Genomic DNA, 17474 nt, shown 5'->3' with positions numbered 1-17474 from the left:
ATCCTTTAAAGGATACTATTACAGAGGAGATGGTTGAACTGCTTACTCCATATATCTCAATGGAAGACTATAACCTAGAAACAGCTAAGAGGACCTGTGGTAGTGTAGCAGGGCTCTGTTCCTGGACTGAAGCAATGGTGGAGTTCTTTGGCATCAATAAGGAAGTTCTGCCCCTAAAGGTGACAACATATTCCACAGTCTTTCAGTGTCACATGATCATTTAGAAATCATTCTAATATGCTGATTTGGAGCTGAAGAAACATTTCTCATTATTATTAGTGCTGAAAACAGTTGTGCTACTCACTTTTATCTCATTCTAAACCTTTTCTTAAATGGATCAGAAAAGAAGATTTTAAGCAGAACATACATAGGTTTCTAGCTTTTAGAACAGAATTAATGACTACTGTCCTGTGCTTCTGAACTGAATGCTTCTGAATGTATTCATTTCCTGTATATGTATCGTAGGCTAACTTAAAGCTTCAAGAGGCTCGTTTAGCTGTGGCACAGGATGAACTAGCAAAGGCTCAGGAACAACTGGACTCAAAGCAGAAAGAGGTGGACGAGGCTCAGGTGTGATATATATATTTTTACGGCTGGAAACCAAAAACTGGTTCTGTTTTTTTATATCTTCATGACTCTCGAATACATTAACAGTTCTCAAATGTGCATTCTGCAGATACGGGCAAGTTTATATGAATGTGAAACATTTAAGTTTATATGAATTTCCAGAGGTTTAAAATCTTGTATGTGTATGTAAATTTTTACACAGGCAATGTATGACGCCGCCATGAAGGAGAAGCAAGACCTGCTGGATGATGCTGAGGCATGCAAGAAGAAAATGTCCAATGCCGTGGCTCTTATAGATGGACTTGGTGGAGAAAAGGTTTGAAAATTCGTTGCAGGGTTTAGGTCTTTAAGTTATAATAGAATAAATGAGAGCTACACTCAGGGCCTAAAATTAACATTCGCTAAGCGCCAAATGCAAGTGTTGGCGAGTATATGAAACGGTGTCAATCGCCAGTTGGCCGGTAACATTTTTATGAATTCTAACAATGCAATGTTGTGAGAATGTGAATGTGAACAAACGTGAATGATGCTCAGGACAGTTGATGAGCATGTACTGCACCCTCATGAAAGTTTAAGCCTTGCCAATTTAAATATTCAAGCGCAAGAAGATACGAAAGTGAACTCAATTTTCACTGGTATCAACATTTTTGGTGTTTGTTGTTTTTTGCAAAAACATGGTCGGTAAATAATATCACTGGCAGATGTGGCAAAAAGTTAGTTTTAGGCCCTGGCTACACTAGAGATGTTTGACTGCAAACCTTAAAAATGGCACTCTTAATAGGAGAACTGTGTAAGTGCATGTTCTTACGTTTGTCTTAGATTCGCTGGACAGAGAGCAGTGCTCAGTTCGAGAAGCAAATCAAAGATATGGTGGGGGATGTGTTACTGGCCACTGGATTTCTGTCCTACTCTGGGCCATTCAACCAGGAGTATCGCAGCCTTCTCATGCAACAGTGGAAGAAAGAGATGAATATCCGCCACATCCCTTACAGTGAGGTATGAACCGAGTCTTTTTCGTGTAACAGTTCAACAACAACAACAAAAATCTGTTATTGCTTCAAACTTGTTTGAGATATTGTTTTTAGTTTATTAATCGAATAAAATGGTTTTCCCGCACAGAACCTGAATTTGATCAATATGCTGGTGGATAATGCCACTATAGGAGAATGGAACCTGCAGGGTCTCCCCAATGATGACCTGTCCATTCAGAACGGCATCATCGTAACAAAGGCTTCTCGTTATCCTCTGCTCATTGACCCACAGGGCCAAGGCAAGATCTGGATCAAGAACCGTGAAAACAATAATAACCTACAGGTACTGATTTGATTCCAGTTTTAATCTTAATTCTGTAATATGTCTTTTTGTTGCATTACCATATTATCTTTACTATAGTTATTATGTAGTTATGTAAATCAGTGCAATTAAATCATTCAGTGTAGCTACTTTGAACATAAGTGGTAGATTTGGGCTTTACCAGTCAATTAACCAAAAAGACATCAGCTCTGTTTTTTATTTTTTATTTTTTGCCACCAGGTGACATCTCTAAACCACAAATATTTCCGAACTCACCTGGAAGACTGCCTTTCCCAGGGCAAACCTTTGCTCATAGAGGATGTTGGGGAAGAGCTTGATCCAGTGCTGGATAACGTTCTGGAGAAGAACTTCATAAAGACTGGAAAAAATGCTAAAGTAAGTTGTGACTTTTTATTATTATAAACTCTACATAATCAGTCTCAAACTTCTCAAGGCTTTAGCAGAACAAGCTAAGAACTTTTCTCTTGTGTTAGGTTAAAGTCGGGGACAAAGAGGTGGATGTAATGACGTCATTTACTCTGTACATTACAACGAAACTAGCCAACCCCGCATACAGTCCAGAGATCAACGCTAAAACAGCAGTGGTGGATTTTACTGTCACTATGAAGGGTTTGGAAGACCAATTACTTGGCAGAGTCATTCTCATAGAGAAAAAGGCAAGTAGAGAGAGTGTTATTTTAGTATCATTAATATACCACCATCATTTTTTTTTATTAATATCTATCTATCTATCATTGTTAGTAATTTTAGTACTTAACCTAAATTTAAAAAAAAAATTAGGACTTTTACCATGGCAGCTAAGTTTTTCATTTTTTTTTTTCAGTTAACGCTTATTTTATTTCAGTTAACAGAAAATGTTTTTAGTAGTTTTAGTTTATCTGAGAAATGGGTTTTGAAGATTAGATTTTGTATTCGGTACAAAAAATAATAGTATATCTTTCAGATCAAATGTCGATTTAATCAATTACTTTCCAAACAAGGAAATGGAGGCTGAACGTGTGAAGCTCTTGGAGGAAGTGACATCAAACAAGAGGAAGATGCAGGAGTTGGAGAGCAATCTTCTGTATAAGTTAACCAGCATTCAGGGCTCTCTAGTGGAGGATGATTCTCTTATCGAGGTGCTCAAAGTCACCAAGACTACAGCACAGGAGGTACTTTCTTCATTTATAGTCTTTCTTCATTTTTAAGCCGACTCATAAAACTGACTCTGTGTTTGTGTCCTTTCTTATTTGAAGTTACTCAACCTTATTGTTTTCCTCTGAAATTAAATTGTGTTTTGGTTGCTGAAATCTCCTGCCATCCCCTAGGTGAGTCAAAAGCTAACAGTTGCTGCAGAGACAGAAATGAACATCAACAATACTCGAGAGGAGTACCGTCCAGTGGCCACCAGAGGGAGTATCCTCTATTTCCTGATTGTGGAGATGAGTCTGGTCAACGTGATGTACCAGACCTCACTCCGCCAGTTCTTGGGCATCTTTGACATGTCGATGGACAAGTCGCCAAAGTCACCGATTACAGCTAAAAGGCTAGACAACATCATGGAGTACCTCACTTTCGAAGTGTTTCGCTACACCGCTCGAGGACTCTATGAAGATCACAAGTTTCTTTTTACACTGCTTCTGACTTTAAAAATAGATCTCCAGGCTAAAAACATTTCCCACAGCGAGTTTCAGACCTTCATCAAAGGTTTGAACCATATTGTTTTGCAAATAACATTGTCCACTTTTAGTTTTAATCTCATTTTAAGAGCAGTTATATTCAGTATGTTCAAATTAGGCCTATGTCTTGAAATCTCCCACAATTCCCTGTAATACAGCACTTTGCAATCCCTTTATGAACTTTTTTGAGGCAAAGTAATTCATGTTCTTCAACCTTTACCCTCTTTCAGGCGGAGCATCTCTGGACCTAAACTCTGTTGAGCCTAAGCCAAAGCGCTGGATCCTGGACACCACATGGCTAAACCTGGTGCAGCTGTCCACCCTGCCCCACTTCAGTGCTCTCCTAACCCAGGTGGCCCGCAATGACCGCGCCTGGAAGAGCTGGTTTGATGAAGCCACTCCAGAGGAGACTCCTCTTCCTGATGGTTATGAGAGCCAACTGGATGCATTCCGCAAACTGCTGCTGATACGAAGCTGGTGTCCTGACCGTACCATTGCACAGGTGCAGGAAAACCTTTTTTCTGGCATAAAACACTTTCTCCTGTCTCAGTTTAATACACAAAGCAGTGCTATTTTAGCATCATTACTAAAATATAAACTATTTTTATATTTCACATTTTCATTTTGGTTGAAGTTTTAGTCATTTTTATACATTTTTGTTGTTAAGTATCTCCATTTACTCTTTAGTCGCGTTTCCAACGCAGGAACTTTCCCCAGGAACTAGGGATTTTGGGGTGGTACTCTGTTTTGACCGCAGGGACCAGGGTCTAAATGAAGTTCCAGGAAAAAATTTGCCCATCCAAACGTCCCTGCTAGTGAAGTTGTACTTTTTCAAAGTTGGGCGCTGAACATGCTGATTGATTGAGTTCATGCATCATTTTATTTCAACCACCATTTTTAGAGGTCTGTTGCAGTGCGTGCAGTAAAAGTTTTTTATTAAGCTTATATGTGCAGGACGAAATCCAGCGGGAACTGGAAAGTTGCTCGTAGTCCTACGTCACTGAACTAATCTTCACGGTACTTTAGACTGCGATAGAAACGCAGACAGCAAGAGGTTTGGGGAGAAAAAGTTCCTGGGACAAATTGTTCTGAGTAATTTCAATGGAAACGCGATTTGAAAAAGGGAGAAAAGGTTTTTGTTGTAATGATCAAGTCCCTTCTGACCTTGACAATACATTAGGGTTATAAGCGTTGGTTAGTTCTATTAAAAAACACCAAACTTTGTTGTCTGATATCCAAACCTAATAAATGAGAATAGGAGAGTGTCTTTTGTGAGCTCTTAGAAGCAACTAAGTAAGTGTATTTCCCTCCAATAGACCCTCCAGTCTATTAAAAGATCCTGTGAAGTGAATTTGAACAGCTGATCGGCCACCAAGATCCAGATTGACACTTAACATTCCATAATCAAACCTGCCTGTAATGATATTTAACGCTCCTGGATTAAAAGTAACAGCAAATAATAATTAATTATACTTTGCATTAAGAAAATAGTTATGATGCCATGTGATTGACTGGCCATCCATCTAGTGTTTCCCTGCCTACGGCCCATGATGCTGGGATAGACTCCAGCATCCCTTTGACCCTACACAGAACAAGCGGTTTATAAAATGAATAGATGGATGATATTATGTGATCATTTTTTGCTCTGTTAAATGATAGATCATTAGCTTTGTAGATTGTTCATAGTGAGAGTTGAAAGATTGAGGATGCCTCTTGCTATAGTCATTTATAATTTGACACCACTGGCCTGTTATGTGGTCATGGATAGGCACATGCTATTCATTCACTGGTCACTGGTTCTGCCTTATTTAGGCATGGATTGTCATTCTTAGGTTGACTAAGAACTTGAAAATTGGATTTCCTGCCAAATGTCAACCAGCAGCTGAGTAGTTTTACAATGTTGCACTTTAAATTTTTTTTATTACTTTTGCATAAAGAGACACTGACAATCGTAGATTCAACCACTTTGCTCCTAAAATGAGCTAAGGGTTACACACATCCTGTAGCTTTACCAGTACACCTGTTCACCCCCCGTCACTCACTGGGTTATATGTGAGACTATTTTAATGGCCACACTGTAGTGAAATATTTATTTTACAAAGATTTCCTTTTACATGTAAATTCAAGATTCTAAATGCAGTATGAATCTTCATTTGCAAACACTGTCCCACTATTTGCAGACTAAATATCAACTTTGAATATTATGTTTGTGATTAAGCCACTAAATTAAACATGTATATGATATTAATTTATATATATAGCATAACAGCTGCTGAGCAAATTCAAAGCAGTGACAACTGACCTCTGACCGTGTGTGTGTGTGTGTTATTAACAAGTCTAAATATATTCATATATTCATATTTAGAGAGAAGTCTATAATTATCATTTCTATATATTTTCATTTGAGCTAATTGATAATTGAACAGATGATGTCACTTATTCAAAATGACTCTTGTTGTTCTGTGCTAGGCACGTAAATACATCGCCGAATCAATGGGGGTGAAGTATGCAGAGGGAGTGATTCTGGATATGGAGTCCATGTGTTCAGAAGGTGAGAAGAGGATACCTCTAGTCTGCTTCCTGTCTATGGGTTCTGATCCCACAGAGAACATAGAGAGACTCGCCAGGTCGAAGGTAAGAATAATTAATTATCAATAATTTCATGCTTTTCTAGAATACTTCTTATTGGCTTATTGGATTCTTATTGGTCAGTTGAAGCAGTCTGAAGTGAAATATTTGTACAAACAATTTCTTCAGACTGTTACCACCTTCGTATCACCCCACAGTGTCATTTGTTTCATTGAAACAATAATATAGCTTGATTTGAAGCTTTGATGACTTCTGAGTTCCAAACATTTCTCAACAGTTTTCTTGTTATTTTGCAGGGTGTTCCTTGCCGGCCGATCTCCATGGGACAGGGACAAGAAGTGCATGCAAGAAGGCTTCTGGCCCAGAGCATGTCTGATGGGGGCTGGTTACTTCTGCAGAACTGCCATCTAGGATTGGATTTCCTGGATGAAGGTCTAGATACAGTCACCACAGCAGAGAACATCCAGGACAGTTTCAGGTTGTGGGTGACTACAGAGGTGCACCCCAAGTTCCCCATTAACTTCCTGCAGTCTTCAATTAAATTCACCAATGAGCCTCCGCAAGGTAGAGAAGGGGAAAATTCTGTTTTTGTTCATTCTATTATTACTAGAAGTGCATTTTTACATTTTGCTGCTGTTACTTCCTCTTTTGCTAGATTTATCATTATGATTATCTGGATTTTCAAGGTTAACATGTCATTAAAAACAGAGAAATAAAACAGGAAATAAAATGCTAAGCATGCAGATGATGGATAATGTTCAGTTAACGATCTGTGATGCAGGGGTGAAGGCCGGACTCAAGCGGACATACAATAGTGTGACTCAAGAACAGCTGGACGTCACCAACATGCCTCAGTGGAGACCTCTGTTCTATGCTGTGGCCTTCCTCCACACCACAGTCCAGGTCAGGACAGCTGTTAATTAAACCATGTCGATCGGGTCCTGAGTCCTGACATGCTTTAAATCATTACTTAATAAACATTTTTATTATTGCATTAGAGTTAAAATGCAGGCCATATGTCATTCTTTATTAAATATTAGTTCACAAATGACCAAAAGCATTTGTCAGTAATGTAATTAAAATAGCAACATTTGTCAGATGCAAATGGATTGTTTTTATTACTGTATATGCAGTCATTTCCAAATTTGATTGCCAGTCAAACCCCTTGAAATATTTACTTAAAGTACCCCCTGAGATTTATATGTTCACGGTTCTTTGACGTTGGTTAATGGTCACATGACATGCAAGTAAACAAAATATTTAATCTCTTCTGAAAGTCTTTAAGTCTCTGCATTGACTTTGTAGGTAGACTTTAAAGCAGACTTAAACCTCTTTTTAGTTGTGATAATGTCCTAGTCCATATTGCATTCACACTAGTGTTTGAGGAACCCAATCAAATTGAAAATAATAATAATAATAATTAGTAGTAGTAGTTTTAATTTTAAATATGAAAAACGAAGACAGAAATATATTGTTGTAAATTACAGTTGTATTGTAAAAAAAAAAAAAGAAGGAATATTTGATAATAATTAAAATTATAATTTTATTTTACACTATATGTTACGATACTAACATTTATGCCTTACATTCTTTCACACTTTTAATTGTGCAAGCAAGCTTTTATTTTGGTGGAATACTGGCAAAATCTGTCCACAAAATTTTTTTTGGAAATTATGCAAATGTGCAAATAAACTGAATCTAGTGCACATTAAACTCACAGCACATGTAGAGATGGAGTTCATCAGAAGAAGCATTTACTGTAAATCAAGCTGCTCTGAACACAGTGCCACTCTTCACTCTGAAACACACTATATATATATATATATATATATATATATATATTTAAATCTCAGCCCCATTTATTTATTTTAATTTTAAATTCAAACATTTCATTTAATTAATTATTAGCTTTTCATAAACTCACAAACTCCCTGCAGTTGATTCAATAACATGTACTATTTCAGTTCATAGCCATTTAAGACATGTTGTCCTCATTGTCATATTCCCACTAAAGGAGAGACGCAAATTTGGTCCACTCGGCTGGAATATTCCCTACGAGTTCAACCAGGCTGATTTCACATCCAGTGTCCAGTTTGTGCAGAACCACCTGGATGATATCGACGTCAAGAGAGGAGTGAACTGGAATTGCCTGCGGTATATGCTGGGAGAGGTATAATTTGAACATGCCCCTGTGTTTTTGTACCTCTTTTATTTGACACATCCAAACTTTTGGCAACATATTTTTATTTTTTGGTTCTGTAGGTGCAGTATGGTGGGCGTGTCACAGATGACATGGACAAACGCCTGCTCAATACTTTCGCCCGTATCTGGTTTGGTGAGAGCATGTTTGGAGACAAATTTTGCTTCTATAAGGGATATACTATACCACAGGCCAGGATGCTACAGGATTACCATGCGCATATCGATACTCTGCCATTGGTTGATACACCTGAGGTGATACAGATTTCTATTATTTTTCTGTGGGGTTCGATGGGACAGTTGGGTGGTCGCATATCCTATAACCTATTGTAACCTAATGTTATTGTCCTGCACTTGTTTCTGTGACCTGAGCCTTGTCTTAAGCATTTCAGTGCCCTCTTTACCTGTGTAAGTTGAGCAAATCACAAATAAACTACTTGAGCTTGAAATATTGATTCTAATTTCTAATTCTTATAGGTATTTGGCCTCCACCCCAATGCTGACATCACTTTCCAGACCAACATGGCTAATGAAACCCTGAGTACCATCCTTAACATCCAGCCTAAAGACAGCAGCAGCGGGGAGGGTGAGACCAGGGAGGAGTCTGTCCAAAAAATGGCCAATGAGATGCTAGAAAAACTTCCTGCTGACTATGTGCCACACGAGGTGAAAATGAAGTTACTGGGCCACCTCTTTATTAGGGTGTACTCACACACACTAGGTGGTCCGAGCACATTTGACCCCCAAAGTCCAGTTTGTTTGACTAGTGTGATCGCTCCATACTGTTTAGGCATGGTTCGGTTGGACTCAGATGTGTAATGTGTGATACCTATATACTATATAGCAAATATCAACTGTTTGATTGCTTGTATCGTTGCAAATAGTAAACTATATTATTGCCCAGCTCTAATCTGCTAAATGTGACTATGAGTCACAATATTACAAATCATGATTTTCTGTTTTGAAACAATGTCTATTGTGAAAAGCGCTATACAAATAAATTTGACTTTCAAATGATTGCAGGTTAGGAGTAGTCTACAAAAAATGGGTGCATTCCAGCCCATGACTATATTCCTTCGTCAAGAGCTTGACAGAATGCAGCGCGTCATTGGTCGTGTGCGCAGTACCCTCACCGACCTTAAACTTGCTATTGATGGTGAGTTTCAGAAACTTTCACCCACAGTACAGAAAACACATTAATAAGTAAATAAACATCAACAATATCATCAGAAAAAGACTCTTATTTTGCTGTTGTATTGTAATACAATGATTTTGTAATCCCAAAGGGACTATAATAATGTCAGAGGATCTTCGTGATGCTCTGGACAGCATGTATGATGCTCGTGTTCCAAAGACCTGGCAAAAGATCTCTTGGGATTCTGCGTCTCTGGGTTTCTGGTTCACTGAACTCCTTGAGAGGAACCAGCAGTTCCACAACTGGACGTTTAATGGTCGACCTAATCAGTTTTGGCTCACAGGGTTTTTCAATCCACAGGTGAGGCAAAAGATTTGAGGACCTCATCTTATATTTCATTTCACACAAATGATCAGGTTTCTCCAGTAACATACTTATTTAATGTCTGTTCTTCACTGAAGGGGTTCTTAACAGCAATGCGTCAAGAGACCACTCGAATAAATCTGTCTAAAGGCTGGGCCCTAGACACCGTTGTCCTACTCAACGACGTCACTCGCATGATGAAGGAAGATGTCACAGGCCCCCCTCCAGGAGAGGTGGGCGGTGTCTACATCTACGGCCTCTATCTGGATGGTGCTGGGTGGGACAAGCGAAATGCAAAACTGACAGAATCATCACCGAAGGTATTTAGGGAAGGATATATCAAGACAATACATGGCCAAAAGTATGTGGATAACATGTTTGGCAGTTTCATCTAAACACAGTGTTAACAGGTACATAAAATCAAGCACACACCCATAAAATCTTCACTCAAACAGACTTCCTGTGGGCCCTTTTCTGTTCCCTGTGCACAAAGTGAGTTTTATATAGAAATGGTTTTCAGTCTGGTGTGGCAGAACTTGACTGGACTGGTGTTCACATATTTTTGACCATGTAGTTTAGCTGTTAATGAAATGTCTTAATTGTATAAGACCACAACAGTGATCGCCCTCTTTCTCCGCAGTCTTGATTTTGGTAGTATTTTTCCCATTTGTTGTCTTTTATGAACTGGATAGCCCATGAAGCACTGCAAATTAAGTAATCTAAAAAATAAACAATACATTATAAAATGGTATAAAATGCAATATATTTGAAGTTAATTGCAAAATAGGGAAACATACAAATGCTTGAGATTGAAGAGAGACTGAATATCATTCACAGTGCTTCTAGTATCTCTCTTGGCACTGTTCTTCTCCTAATTGTGGGTAGTGTAGTTCTTTACAATTAATTTGACTATTATACTCATTTAAAAAAGGCATATACCATCATGCAATACTAAGATTCAGTGATCTTGCGAACCCAAAGTCAACTAATCTTTCATGTATGACTGTCTTCATTTGCAAAGCCATGATATACAGTGTGTATAATCTTGTTCGGTAGGTTCTCTTCACACCTTTGCCAGTTGCGCATGTGTATGCGGTGAGCAGCACCACAGAAACCAAGAAGCAGCCTATGAATCTGTACTCCTGCCCAGTGTACAAGAAACCAAGACGGACTGATCTGACGTACATCTTTTCACTGTTGCTCCGGAGCAGCCAGAACCCGGACCATTGGACACTAAGGGGAGTCGCTTTGCTTTGTGACTGTAAATAAACCCATAATTTGCTGTTTTGACACATTAAGCAAGTTAGAAAAGAAAAATATAAAAGCAGGATATTTGCTTATTTTTTATCTGTTCTTTTAACTCCAAGTCTCTTGTTTAGTTTGTGGAGTTCGTGAGAATTTATTCTAAATTTAGAATGACTATTCTTGTCATTTGCCATTCTGTTTTAGAGTGTTGAAGTAGGACTCGCACTTGAATTTCTCATTGAGATGGGAGGGATTTTATTGTGAAATGTTTTTTTCCTCCTTGTTTGAAAGCAGCAATAAAAAAAAAAGTTGAAATATACTTGCACAAATATGCATTTTTTTTAACTATTCAGAAATGGTCTACTATAGTGGTCTACTATCTGGAATCGTTACTTTTGCAGTGCATTGATGTTGATGGATACATTATAGCAGTGGTGTCCAAACTATGCATATATATGATTAAAAACAATGTATAGAAGAAACATAATTGTCCCATTACAACTAGTGTTATTTAGTGACATTCTTTATTCACACATGAACATTTTAAGCATATTATAGAGCTCAAAGTGTGATTAAAACAAACAGTGTAAAAATCTCATTGTGGCACTCTAGTCTTTTTATCGTCATTACAACTATGTGGCCTGTAACTTTTTTTTTTATCCATTTGACCACAATAAAAAAGTTTGGACACCTGCATGATAGGAAACGTGCCATTCAGCAGCATTTTTTACTACTGAGATCTTTAAACACCAGACTGATTGCAAATCTATTATAATAAATCTTGTAAAACACTATGCATGTAGTGTATAAATCTTGTTATACACTATATGCATTTTCTTCCACAAATTCTTCAGAAACCAGCTGATTGAGTTAAAATGTTTATTTAAAAATACTACAACTGAATAGTGATGGTTCATCATAAAGGTTAGATTGCAAAAGTTGTTTTTTTATAGTTTACATGAACAAAACAGAAAGGCACAGAAAAATATGTTGTTATAAATGACTTGTCTGCACAGTTAATGTTATATTCCAAAAACAACTACAACATCTAAATTGAGAAATTTAATTCTAAACTCATTCATTGTTGACATGCTGGATGTCAGTCGACACCAGAATATATTCGAAGTTCTCCAGATAAAGTCCAAAATGCACTTCTGTTATCCGTCTTAGTACATTTTTTCATATAAATTCAGCTATTCAAAGTAATTTTACACATGCCTAACAAATAAAATGTTAATTAATTAATATGCAATTCCTAAAAGGTGCACTCAGTAATTTTTAGCGAGAGACAGTTGTCTTACATAAAGCTGTTTTATTCTACATTAAGTGGGTCTCCTATTATGGGGGACGCCATATTGGAATCACATGACCAGCCTGAACACTAATCACTATATCTGTAGTATTATTGTAGTATTGTTGGACACATCTGTGAAGAGTATTTGTTTCCAAAAACCTTCTCTTTTGCATAATGCGTCAACCATAGGTGGCAGAATAAAGATAAAAATAAAACAACAACAGTGAGTGCACCCTAATTTTAGCCGAATTTAAATTAAAAACCATAGCCTAGTCATCTCAGTACATTGGTTTAACATTCATAACCCTTCATAGTCCATAACAGATGTAAACAGGAAAATCAAAAGAAAAAAAAAAACTCTATGGATATTGTTTGTAGTGTACAACTTCCTCAATTCGCTCATTCAATTGTCGCAAGCACAATCCACTGATCCACACTCAGAAGCAAGATCTCTGATCTTTCCAATCTTTCCACCTTCAAGTTCTCCATAATCTAATTCATATCTGTACATTAGTCTTTCCCAAATGTGACTGTCAGACTTGCTGTTTAAGAAAGCTGCTTCATATCATACATCGGCACTTCCGATTCCTCGCCCTTGCCCTCATCTGGACCTTCTTGTTTCTCTGTTGGCTCCGTGTAGGCCACATCAGGGCTGGCCTTGCGGCCCTTGGGTGGTGGGACAGGTGCTGTTCCTTCCGTGGTCCCTTCTGCTCCTTCCTGACCTTCGGCCACCGTCCTTTCTTTCTTCAGGTTCAGCTTTGCTGGCACGGTTTTCGTGATGGTTTCCTTGAAACGTTCCCCAGACTGTTTCAGCCGTTCCCCGGACTGGCGGATTTTCTCACGTCGTTCAGCTGTTACTATGCGCTCACCCAGCTTGTTGACCTTGGTGCCCAGGTTCTCTTTGGTCTTAGTCATGTTCTCACGTGAGAAGGTCTGCCTCAGGCTTTCAATGCGCTTCAGGCCGGTCTTCTTAATTTTGGCAGCAGTAGATGAGTCAGCCTCCTCAACGACCATGTATTCCTCATCTGAGTCTGGGAGCGGGGCCTCCGGTGCATCTGGGTCTGTGTGAGCATCTCCGCCCGTTGCTCCCTTTGGAGAGGCTTTGGGGCCAGCTACAGCTGGGACCTCATTATCTCCCTGTGGGAAGACAATAAGTTTACCATAAAGATAGCATGTATAGTACATCTAAGACCTTCAGTCAAATGGTTTTAGGCTACAAAGAAAAAAGTAAGCCTACATACTGAACAACCCCATTCCATGTGTGTACAGTTTAGTTATCTAGTTTGTAAAATGTTTTATGTTGAACAATATATTAACATCAACATATTTTGATTATTGTGTGATGTTTGTAATTGTTCCATTATAGCTCTAAAAAAGCAGTAAAATTAATCTCTTTAAGAGTCATCGTTCTTAAGTGGTAGGTCACAGGATAGTGAAGGATAATGTGACCAACTGAGATATGAAATACTTGAAATTATTTTATAAAGCTCTGAGGTAATTTTCACTACAATCGCTAACAGACCCTTTTCACATTTTCGGGTTTCTCAGAAGTGGAAGTCGTCATAGTTGGGTAAAATATTATAGCGGTGAATGAGAGACTGTTAAATATATTTTTTGTGTTTCCATTTGCACAAATAGCAAAAGAAAATCTTCACAATAGTGTTTTCATAGCTTAGTTTCAAAAAGAGGCTCTTATCTTCCTATAATAATACGATCTCTGGTACACTCGCTGATCGAAAATCCAACATGGCGGCCACGTGCAACCAGTCCAATAGAAATCACAGGAGCGTTAACTAGTTTTTTTGTAATTTGATGCAACGCTAATATATAACTAAGTGTAGTGTTATAAATGTTCATACATTTAAAAAAATATGAAAATCTAAAAAACAGGATTTACGATATTGATGACCGTTAAAACGCGTCATCACAGTCTCTGAAAAGGGTCTACTGATACATACGCGGAATGATACGAGAGAGACGTGAAAGTAGCGCGGTCGTCTGTTACCCGCTGAATCCGCGACTGACCAATCAGAATCAAGTATTTCTGAAAGCCCTTACATACTTTTAAATGTAGGAAAAAACGATTCTTGCCACCAGACTTTATTTTTGACCCAGACGACGATTAAACGCTTCTTACTACTGTTTGTTTCTTGTTTTCTTAAAGCTCTGAGGTAATTTTCACTACGTTACAATCGCTAACTGATCCATACGCGGAATGATACGAGAGAGACGTGAAAGTAGCGCGGTTGTCAGTTACCAGCTGAATCCGCGACTGACCAATCAGAATCAAGTATTCCTGAAAGCCGTTACATACTTTTAAATGTAGGAGAAAACGGTTCTTGTCAGCAGGCTTTATTTTTGATCCAGACGACGATTTAATGCTTCTTACTTTTGTTTGTTTTTCTATATCGAACTTAATGTAATGTTAAATCTGGATTTACACCTAAATCAGTTGAGAATTACTGCAATATTAACATCAAAAAACAGTTATGCAATATTTAAAGTGCTTAAGAATTACCACAGCCGAATTAATATAGCGTTGTGAGTCTGCTACTCCTTCTGGCCACAAATAAAGATCAGGTAGGTTTGTACACACATTAACATTCACCTATCAATAGTCCAGTTCAAAGTCTAATCGCTATGAAGCATACAAAATAAGTGAATCAAGTTACATGTTTTACTGTCAGTCACTGGGCTAAAGCCAGTTAAGGTTGAACCCTGCTTTGCGTGTCCACACGTCTAATAACGAGTCGCAAAACAAATGCTCATTTTTATATAAGGAAAAAGACTACTGATATAACAAACTGCCAATGTTCAATCGTTATTAAACACTCGATAGCTTTTTTAACCATCACTCTGTCAGACGCGATAACACTATATTAGGACATGAAGCTTCAGTGCAGCTCTCAGAATAACCCTGAACAAATCTGTCAGCTGTTCTGCTCACGGTACAAGAGACGATCAAACCCATGGGCAGTATTTAAAAGTATGATTGTTTGAGAAGGAAAATATGAGTTAATTTGCGTGCATGGGCAGCCCATTTGTCTCTATGATGTGGCAAATGGAGATAAATCTTCAGATGTAGATGGAAACAAATACATAAATGGTCCCATAATTATGAATCTGGTAAATAAAATTAGACAGTAAGTAAATTCCAACCTAACACAAAAAAAGAGCAGCTTTTATTAGACTAATTTCAGAAAATCTACTTATAAATAGGCATATATATATATATATATTCTATGGTTATTATGGTTATCTGAAAACTTAAAAAAAAGAATAATTTTGCTCATTGTTATTAGTTTTAATGCATTAAGTGCTTTTGTATACAGTAATCCAAATACAAGCTACGTCAAATATTTATCAAGCTATAAATGTATATTGCAGATGTATGAAACAATATTTCCAGATTTAGCAATGAAACATTCCTCTATGATGTCATAATTTCTGTAATCGATCTTAATCTCATTTCAGACCTCTAGCCTCATTTACGACAACAGCAGTATTCTAAATAAGGCTTCATAGTTCATTCTCTAAAACATTAGAGTGAATATTAATTCATTTTTACTCTTTCATGGATCACATTACATGGTTTATTTGCTTGTTACTCCAGACATCCTGCCACATATCAGATAAAATGGCCGCCAACCTAATCCTCCATTCTTAGTGGTGACTGGCAGAACATTCCTACTGTATTGCTTTTGGCTGTAGGCCACATGACCTTCTAGTGTATCGTGATTTATCTTGGATCATGCAAGACCTTGTATCTTGTAATAATCTGTCTATCTTTGATGGGCCCTTTCCCTCAAGTTGAAATGTTGTAGGACAAGCTCAGAGTCCAAAAAAATAATCAATGTATGGAGTTTCAACCATGAGCAAAAGAAAATGGTCCACTATTCTAAGGTTGTACGTTTCCAAAATTAGACCTGCTCTAAACTAACCCAGAAAAACCCAATCCAAAAGAAAACTCACATGCCACAAAAAGCAGAGATCATTTACCTGGTAGATCACGACACGGAACTTGTTCTTGTTCAGCAGCTCGACTTGGGTTTCCTCCACCTTCTTGACACGTATGTTCTGCTTCTCCACCCGGACACGGACATCCTTGACGTGGCAGCTGACCTTGCGCGTTTTCTCCAGAAGTTTCTCCACAGTGCCACTCGTTGCTGTGTGCTCCTTCGTCAACTTCACGACATCCGCCTGGATGTTCTTCACGGTGTTCTCCAGCTCCAGCTGTCTCTCCTCCATGCGCTGCTGGCACGCCTGCACATTGTCTATGATCCCGGACACCCTCTCCAGCAGAGTGAAGATGTTCAGGGCGCTGGGCTCGTCCGCCACACCTGCAAGTCCCAGTTTGTCAGCCATGCTTGTCCTTGTAACACAGTGAGGACCCTAGACTAGAACTGCTGAAGGTCTCAGGTCCTGCTTTGGTGTATTTTCTGTTGGTGAACAGGAGGGTGTTGGGTTATGGGGTGGGACGCTGGATCGTGGGGCCGTGGTGGGCCCTGGAAGACTCTCGGATGAGACGGACTCGCCCTGTGACTGGAGCTTCATTAACGTTCTGGAGAATATAGAAGCTCCACCCTTCCTGTATATAGGGAACACAAGGTTCAAAGGCCAGACAGACAGGGAACGACTGGAAAAGAGGGCAGAGGGGTTGGAAGGGGGCATCAAACCAACTCCCCATGAATTCAGCGATATAAATATCCACAGTAAGGTGACACCTCGTCATTTTTAGAAGATGCGTGTGTAGCTGAGATAATGGAAACCCCCTTCGTTCTCAACCACACCATTTCTTTTACAAAGAGAAAGAAAAGCTAATGATACAGTTAACATTTGTTAAAAAGCATAGCACAAACAATACTAAGATGTTCTACCAATGATGGTCAACTGATTGTCCAACTTTGGACAAAAGACTCCAGCTTTACCATTATCAAATTTGAGAAATTTCACAACCGAGGGCACAATTTGCTTACAACCATATCCACAATGCTTTAAGATTGTCCCAAAGCATGATTTTGACTGCCATGTTGCAACCTGGGGAAGATGATCCACCTTAAGATGGGACTGTCCAAACTTGTGAAATGATACCACCAGCTGCAGTCTATTC

At 38.5% G+C, this 17474-nt stretch overlaps 3 protein-coding genes across 3 annotated transcripts in view; 1 reads left to right on the top strand and 2 right to left on the bottom strand.

The window, feature by feature from the left end:
- The window catches only part of LOC127506253 (dynein axonemal heavy chain 5-like), a 37866-nt gene extending 26477 nt beyond the window's left edge, over positions 1-11389 (top strand). The window contains exons 55-74 of the mRNA XM_051882543.1: positions 12-179; positions 466-570; positions 770-883; positions 1387-1563; positions 1687-1881; positions 2101-2256; positions 2355-2537; positions 2862-3032; positions 3189-3567; positions 3770-4041; positions 6009-6173; positions 6425-6692; positions 6910-7031; positions 8143-8298; positions 8391-8582; positions 8805-8993; positions 9351-9483; positions 9614-9822; positions 9924-10145; positions 10882-11389. Of these exons, the coding sequence (XP_051738503.1) occupies positions 12-179; positions 466-570; positions 770-883; positions 1387-1563; positions 1687-1881; positions 2101-2256; positions 2355-2537; positions 2862-3032; positions 3189-3567; positions 3770-4041; positions 6009-6173; positions 6425-6692; positions 6910-7031; positions 8143-8298; positions 8391-8582; positions 8805-8993; positions 9351-9483; positions 9614-9822; positions 9924-10145; positions 10882-11094 (3789 nt within the window). The 3' untranslated portion in view covers positions 11095-11389. The remainder of the gene's footprint in view (positions 1-11; positions 180-465; positions 571-769; positions 884-1386; positions 1564-1686; positions 1882-2100; positions 2257-2354; positions 2538-2861; positions 3033-3188; positions 3568-3769; positions 4042-6008; positions 6174-6424; positions 6693-6909; positions 7032-8142; positions 8299-8390; positions 8583-8804; positions 8994-9350; positions 9484-9613; positions 9823-9923; positions 10146-10881) is intronic.
- LOC127506258 (acid-sensing ion channel 1C) overlaps positions 1-17474 on the bottom strand; it is a 225187-nt gene that overhangs the window by 39561 nt on the left and 168152 nt on the right. The gene's annotated exons all lie outside the window — the stretch shown is intronic.
- On the bottom strand, positions 11936-17268 carry cavin4b (caveolae associated protein 4b). The gene is made up of 2 exons (XM_051882561.1): positions 16364-17268; positions 11936-13501 (listed from the first exon to the last, which is right to left on the bottom strand). The coding sequence occupies exons 1-2, from the start codon at positions 16727-16729 to the stop codon at positions 12911-12913; spliced, it is 957 nt and encodes a 318-aa protein (XP_051738521.1). The 5' UTR covers positions 16730-17268; the 3' UTR covers positions 11936-12910.

The sequence above is a fragment of the Ctenopharyngodon idella genome, chromosome 23, assembly GCF_019924925.1.
Source record: "Ctenopharyngodon idella isolate HZGC_01 chromosome 23, HZGC01, whole genome shotgun sequence".
NCBI lineage: Eukaryota > Metazoa > Chordata > Actinopteri > Cypriniformes > Xenocyprididae > Ctenopharyngodon > Ctenopharyngodon idella.
This window is presented reverse-complemented; position numbering and strand designations above follow the sequence as displayed.